The 8,166-nt window shown below is 41.3% G+C and overlaps 1 protein-coding gene across 1 annotated transcript in view; it reads right to left on the reverse strand.

Annotated features, from left to right (window-relative positions):
* prex1 (phosphatidylinositol-3,4,5-trisphosphate dependent Rac exchange factor 1) overlaps positions 1-5,315 on the reverse strand; it is an 84,353-nt gene extending 79,038 nt beyond the window's left edge. The window contains exon 1 of the mRNA XM_022757486.1: positions 5,077-5,315. Within this exon, the coding sequence (XP_022613207.1) occupies positions 5,077-5,220 (144 nt within the window). The 5' untranslated portion in view covers positions 5,221-5,315. The remainder of the gene's footprint in view (positions 1-5,076) is intronic.
* Between the last annotated feature and the right edge of the window lie 2,851 nt (positions 5,316-8,166).

Consider the following 8,166-nt stretch of genomic DNA (forward strand, 5'->3'; position numbering starts at 1 on the left):
TTTATGCAACAGCCTGCATTGTGCTAAATTAGTCTGGCTCAGTGGCTGCACTGCATGGTACCAGTTGTCCAGAGCGAGATGGAGGGGTGCACACAGTGGCAACTTAGGACATCAACATCATATGTGTGCATCAAAGGCAGGTTTTGGTATGCAAACATGAACATGAACTCCTGTACATTATGGAAGATAATATTTATAATATTTTTAAACCGAAATGTTAAGTTTAATCTCCTCAAACACCAACATATCTGTACCACCCTTGTTGGATTAATCTGAAAGTTAAAGCTACATGATGAGACTCTGTGTCCTGTCCCTCGAGTCTCACAAAGCATCAGAGAGTTTAAAGCCCAATAATAATAAAAACCCTCACTAAAACCTCAGCAGCCTGCCCTTGTAACTCTTCTACCTGCTGTGGATTGCCCCCCTCCCCTGCCTTTCACTCTTGCAATATATGCGATGTGAGCCTGTGTTTGTATGACTTCGGCAGGGCTGAGGCTGCAGTGAGCCGAAACCACCAGCGTTGTAGCCAAGATGAGAAGTTAGAATCTGAAGCTATTTATACCCCCCTCGCCCAGAGAAACTCGATGCTGGTCTTTCCCACCGAGTGGGGAGGGCTGAAGAGATGGAGAAGAGAGAGAGAGAGAAAAAAAAGGAAAGGAAAGAGGTGTACACAGGCTCAAGTTTGCAGAGGAAGCTCAAGGCTGTCTTCCTGCACATCTGACTTCCTGGGCACCGGTTGCATAGCGTCCTCTGTGTTTGCAAGCATGTGCTCCTGTCATCCTGTTTGCTTAGTGACTCTTGTCAACAGTGACTACAGGTGGACGTATAGAAAGGTCTACAAAAGCAAAAGATGAGAAAGAGGTGTGAAAGAACTGCAGCTATATGTTGTAAGTGCGATCACACACCAAAACAAAACATCATTTATCCACACAAACATCAGCATTAAACGTGTGTAATCTCACTCATGTGTGTGTGGCCTAAAGCAAAGGTCACAGAGGGCAGGATTTCCAGATGTTTCCTATTATCCTGCAGCTCTGACGAGACCTTCCTGGTCACCCTTCTCTCTGTCTCCTGCTTCTCAGAATGAAGACAGGAGGTCAGAAGCTGGCTGACTTATTGGCCACACAATTCCACTGTTGTCTTTACTCAACAGGATCCACTGTGACACGGGTCAGTGTGGTCAAAAAGTCCTGCATGCCAAAACTCCCCATTTTTATGGTTTTGAAGGAAAATCCCTCAAGTCTACCAGGTATGACACCACTGACCATATTCCTGTCATAGATAGCATAGATTTTGGTCATCATGGCAGGGAAAATCCAGTTGCCTGGATTAAATCAACAAAGCGCTGCCCTGAAGAAAACCCCCACTAATCTGTGGCACGAAGAAATGAACAGTTCAGACACAAACAGGGGAAATCGTCACAACAAAAGCTTGAAAAGAGCAGTTATCACCGTAAACTTGGAATGAGCTTGTTTCCACTCCACTCGAATAGGCAATAGATTCAGAAATTGAAAATGATAACACTGAGCAAAAATGAATCCTCTAATCCCTCTTTTCACACCCCAACCCCCTTCTCACCTCCTCTCCTCCCACCAACCCTACACGCTTCCCTCCAGCACATTGGATGAGCTCGTTGGCACTGGTAATTGCCAGGGGATGAGTGACATGCGGAATGGCTGAGATGCCAAAGCTGGATAACCATCTCTTTGTGTGTCACTGCAATCATTGCGATTGATAATCGATGCAGCATGGGGACTAAAGATCCAGGAGGTTGCTGAAGAGCACAAAGGGGGAGTGGAAAATAAATCAGTGATAAGGCAATGGAGAATGATGTGGGCAGTCAACAGCTAGCGGCCATCCTGCCGTGGACACGTGGGGAAAACCCCTAGTGAGACTGAGGAAAACAAAACCATTAGGTGCCTTCACATAAGAGGAAGCTGTGGGGTCTACCAATGTACTGAAACACCTGAAAATGGGGACATATTCTGGACTTAATTAGTTAAATAACAGCAGAAAATGTTCCAGCGACCTAATGTTTCAGGGCAGTACCATCAGTTGGACTAGACAGCATTGAAACCTCAAACCTTTCAGTCATAGGTGCAGTTCGATATTCTACACTGGGGGAAACACCTCTCACTGCCTAACTCCTACAACGTCTCTTTTCCCGTCTATAATTATCACAAGATGTGTAGATATACAAAACATTTTCAGTGAGCTTTCAAAGGGCATTCTGGGAAATGTGGGAGCTATCTAGCTGAACTAGATGAGGTAGGTTACAAATGTGGAAAAACATCACTTATCATCACAGAATAATTCAACTAATACTTAGAAGACAATCTGAGTCTATTCTACAACCACTTCACTCCCCATATCACTGCTGTAGCATCTTCTCACTGAGGGACTAAGCAACCCCCCCCCCCCTCAAACCACTCTATATCTTTACTGAAACCATATGTTGTGAGCTCCCACAGCCAGACTTCCCTTATCAACACCACAGTGAGCTGCCTGGTGACAAAGCCTCGGCTCCCACGGAGGGAAGGCGAGCAGGCTCAGCTGGACCCTGGGTGGAGAGCACTGGGGAGATTTGCAGGGGATTGGCACCGGTGGTGGAGACCGATGTTTCTTTTTCCTCTTTTTTTTTGTTTTTAATGTCCAAGCCCTCCTTTAGCAAGCTAAGCCACTGAGCCCTGACACCAACAGCATTCCCTACATGTAGATTTGGGGTCTCACATGTACGCACAACATATACTCTCACATATAGGGTACATTAACACAGAGGAGCATGCTTTGGCATCAAGTCTTGTTGACACAGACTAGTAATGAGGGTAGTCATATCCCTCCATTCCAGCCTATAGAAACACTTGTTAACATGACACAAAAAAGAAATCAACATGTCAGTTTTTACAGTGCAGAGCAATGGCGTGTGCTTTCTCATACTAAGAAGGGTGATTCATTGTTTTGAGTAGTTGCAAGCAGAATGCACATGTGCAAGTGTTGAATTGGTACACACACAGATTACTATGAATCCTAACAAATCCCACTGGCTTGTCATGACTGTGGGCTAAATCTTGACACTTCGTTTGATTGCAGCCTTAGCTGTATAAAGGGCGTTCTATTGCAGAGACACGGACGATAACAGAATTTCCCTCGAGCCCAAGCATATCACTCCACACTGGTTGAAATCAAAAGATGCCAATTGATGCAACGATGGGGAGGAGCGCGGTGGAGGGCCGTGGCTCTGACAGCTTTCAGATGTCCACAGGAAAAAAAAGCTCCCAGACTTCTCAGATAAATCAGTGGGGCTTTGTCTTTATCATTATGCCAGAGCATGGGGGAGGTGGGGGGTCTGAGCAAGTCCCTCTGCTGCCTGGTCTGTCTTGTAACAGAAGATAAGCCGTGGCTGCCTCTTATTTAACTGAGAAGGAAAGCAGTGTCGCATAGATTGCCCCCCCCCCCAAAAAAAAATTTGTGTGTTTTTGTGTAGGATTTAAATCCATTCTTAGTCCAGGATTCAGCAGAAAAGCTTCATTATTCTGGTATAATTGTGACAAGGTCATGCATCACTGACTTGAGTGCTGTAGGATTATTTGGTATCTCTGTGACACTAGGCAACAAATTTATTTCAAGAACCTTGAGGAAATTTCTAAACATGTGACAGCAAGACACAAGAGAAAAGGGGAACCATGACCTTTTTTTTTTTTCTTTTTTTTTTTTTTTTTAGCAAATGCTTGCCAGATGTTTAGTTTAGTATTCACAATTGTTGCCATGTTCATACCAAGCCTTTTATCAGCAGGTAAAAATGATAACAATCAGGGGCTGCCAGCAGGGTGGAAAAGCAAGAAAGATGATAGCCTGAAGCCCTACCAGCTCAAAGGTGATGTTTTGTAGCTGACCCTTACCTTTGACCTTGTTGTGAAGGGAGGGAGGGGGGCAATAAAAGAAAGAGGGGATTTCCATACAGAAAGCAATGATACACAGTCATACAGTCACATTATTACTTTTACATAAATGCAGCCAATATGGAGTTGAGCCTCACTTATTTTGTTGGTTTGAAACTGAAACTACCTGCACCTAAGTACCAAGTGCCAAAGATGACAAGGCAAGGGTGGTGGTGGAGGAGGAGGAGGAGGAGGAGGAGGAGGATGATGATGATAACGAAAAATGTCAATTGACAAATTGAATAGCCTCCTGCAGGTGGGAGCCATCTATACTGGCAGTATGTTGGTGGCTGAAAGGAGCGTGTAAAATTACCAGGACATTCATTCATCAAAAGGTAGCTGATGTACAAGGACTGAATAAGTAACTGTGCTGAAATGGTTCCTTATCTCAGTCTGGAGAGGGAAAAAAGGGGAGGTGTGGTGGTTCTGAAAGCTCATGAATATCTATTTATTTGCAAAGCCAATGTCAATTGAGCTCCCCCTTTATTGTTTTGAACCTGAGCTTTAACACACAATAGAGAGGTGTGATGATGACGACGCCCCCCGGCATTAAAGCCCATGCTTAAACCCAATGTGTGGCTCGTTAACAAATCTAGCTAAGGATATGTTTCTGACAATATTTTTCATTAATAAGGTCAGGCTGAGGAGCAGCAGGTTAGACACAGGTACGTCTATGCTTAAGACATTTCCAGCAGGCTGTTCTCACTGAAGAAAACTAATAGGTCTGTGTGAGGGAAGCAACTTATGCAGCCTGTTTACACTTATACACACGTGTATATATAAAGTTATAAAAGTTAAGCTATTAATAGAGAAGCTGTCCTGGTGGACAGAAAGTCACGCCAAACCCCATAAAAATTGTTGATGGTTTATCTTCATGTCCATCTTGTAAACTACAGCAGGAGAAAATATTGAGTTTATCTTTTTCTCACAATGTGTGCCAGTTAATATACCGTATATATGCCGAATTAAAGAGTGTGGCCTGCAATTTGAGAAAATATCACCGGTTGTGTAATAAGACGTACATGTTGACCAAAAAGAAAGCCCAGCTTAAATTTAAAGATTTATGACTGGAGTATGTCGTGATGTTCTGCCCGTGTGGGAGAGAGCGAAGCAACGTGAATGAATACTCCAAACTTACCGACTGAAGGAAAAGCAATGTCCGAACATAATCCCGCTCCGTGTTCAGTATTTCATTTAAAACGCAAAGCCTGAGCCGCTGCTGCCGGTCCGAGTCCTTGGCGGCGTGGATACCGTTCTCCAGATGCCCGTCGTCCTCTTCCATGGTGGTAACTGAACCCTCAGAAAAGGTTGCTCTCTACAGAAATACTATTCTTCTCTTTAAGTATCCACACTTCGCTCAGTTGTTGCTTCAGTCCATTTTTGCAACAGCAAGTTTTCCACACACACACACACAAAAAAAAAAAAAAAAAAAAAAAAAAAAAAAAATCCCCCAAACTGTGATGGAGCAGAGCACCACTCACAGGAAATAAAAGTTCGCCCAAAGTACCAAACAACAAGCAAGAGAGTCTGGCTGTGTGGCCGCTACACCAGCTGAGAGCGAGCGGGGCTACAGTACAGATCAGACCTGATAGACGGCACCGAGCTGGGCGAGGAGGAGGAGGTGGGGGGAGGAGGAGGAGGAGGGGGAGGAGGAGGAGAAGGAGGGACCCGGTGCCAGAGAGACACACAGGGGCCATAGCTCACTTCTGCTGTGGACAGTGAGCACACAAACAAACAAGTTCACACAAACACACACATCTGTACCCCGAAGCTGTGATCACACATTGTAGCTTGTAGGTTATTTTAATAATGTAAACTCATTATTAAGTGACACATTAATCCTCAATAGCGGCGCTAAAGTGGCTCCAAAGAAAACAAGTGTATTATGACCACAGCTGTACCTAACTTCATATGCATTGGTAAGTCCATACAAAATATTATATTTAAGCACACAATAAAGCACACTGTAACGCACACATTAAACTTACCATAAATTGTAGAGTGCCACAGTCTTTATATACATATCTATATACACATACTTTTTGAATTTCAAAATTAAATGTACATTAAATGTCCGTTAAATGTCAGTTGTTAGCCAACTGTCCAAGCTAACTGAAGATTCCAAACAGATTTGAAAAAATCAACAAACCAAAACAAAAAATAAAAAATAAATATAGCTTACCTTTGAATCAACATGCCTTTTTGGAACCTTTCGCCATTAAATGCCATCCTAAATAAAACAAATTTAAAACATAAAAGACACAAAACATGAAAAACAAAAATAGCATTAAGTTACGTTAGCAATTCAGGTGTTAGCATCTTTCCTTCTTAGCCAAAAACAGTTATGCTAGCAACGTAAGAGGAAAAAATAAACACAGACTTATAAGTTTTATAAAAAAGAAATACCCTGAGAATTAAAAAAAAAAAAGAAAAAAGGTATGTCTTATAATTCAGGGTCACGACCTGTAAAGTAGTTAACGGATACCTGATGTGAAGTATTTAAATACTGTATATTGAGTTAGTTAGCTAATGTTTCCTACCTGTCACAACAGGATCCAGCTGGTAAATTTAGGAGAAAGGCGCCCCCTGGTGGACACAGGCAAACGTGCAACCTTCAGCAGCAGAACGGACACTGGGAGTTTGTAATTATAATGTTGTGGTTCTGACATGATAAGCAGAAAATTGTCATCTTGACCTGGTTCCCTTTTTAACATCAAGTCATGGATGATCTTTTTGTTGTTTCAGTGTAAATACGAAATAAAATTATTTTCTGTTGTGGTCCTACACCTGCTCTTGGGTGTGTATCTATGGTTACATCCATAAATAAAGAAGGCGAACTTAAAACTGTTTAGATCAAGTCTTGTCATGATGGTAGACAAACACAAATAATAATTTCTGTTAAGTACGTTAATATTTAACACAGCTTCAACGCCTAGAGGCACACCTACTGTCACAGGCCCGAGCTGTTGGTGGTTTCAAAGCAATACTTGACTTGTTTCACTGTGCCGTTAACACCAGTCTACTTTCACTGTGTGTTCCAAATACTCATAACAGAATAACTGAAGTGTCTGCATTTTACTACTGATATAACTTCGGCTCTAGCTAATCAGAGCAAGTGAGATCTAAATCTAAAGACTATGTTGCTTCAGGAAAGAAAAAGTATATCAGTTAAATGTTAAAAAGTAAAAGTGGAACTTCATTTTTATTCCTCATAGAAATCCTGTGAACAAAAAGTCAAATATTAGGAATGGGAGAAATTAAAAGGTCAATAATAGTTTTAATTGATGCATGTTACATTCAATACCCATTGTGATCCTCCCACACATAATTGCATACATACATAACTTTTCTCGCCATCTCGGATGAATGCAACAGACAACTTGTAAATGCCTTACACTATCATATATTTACATATTATCCTCCGCTTCTGTACATGGCAAATCCTTAAATATGATCAAACATCAGAGGAGTAACATAGGATACAATGTATGACTGATTGTATGTAGTATCTTTGAAGCATATTTAATGTACTTTTTTCCTTCCAAAAAAAGGCATGTGCATAAAGCACCGTCATAAAAAGTGAGTCACACAATTAGACATGATAGGTTAAAAACTCGCCGACGCCTCTTCTTCATTCGTATTTCACAAGATAAAACTCTTCCTTCAGCAGGGTTTTCTTTCAAAATGCACAAAAAGTACAAAAGACATGTAAGGTAACCACAGGGAATAGAAAATAAACATAAAATGTGCTCAGTGCATTAAGACTTTCCAATATAACAAAGAAACTAGAGGTGTTTGCCCTGTTCCATCTCTGTGATAAATAAATTCACATTGTTACAGGCAGACAGTGAGAGGGCTTGAATAAAAACCAAACGTACAGTGAGTAAACAAAAGTGAAAAAAATTGTGAAGCAAAAAAAAAAAAAAAAAGTTACTAAAACAAGTTGTGAAGGCATAATTGCGTATTTCTGTAATCCAAACTGAATATAACTTTTTCATTCTGGGTTTAGAATTTAAAAAATGGAGAAAACAAACAAAAAAAAAAACAGCACTGATCAGTCAAAATGCAGGTTATATAATGCTGTTAGCTACATTGAGTATTTTGGCCTTTGAATCCATCACCTTAGATTTGTTTAGATGAGCAAGACACTTAAACTGTGCTGTTTGGTATTGGCAGAGACTTCACAACTAAAATGTCTTTGTGGTCATTTCGTATTAGCCCTGCAATC

Source organism: Seriola dumerili, unplaced genomic scaffold (assembly GCF_002260705.1).
Source record: "Seriola dumerili isolate Sdu_G_001 unplaced genomic scaffold, Sdu_1.0 BDQW01000278.1, whole genome shotgun sequence".
Lineage (NCBI taxonomy): Eukaryota > Metazoa > Chordata > Actinopteri > Carangiformes > Carangidae > Seriola > Seriola dumerili.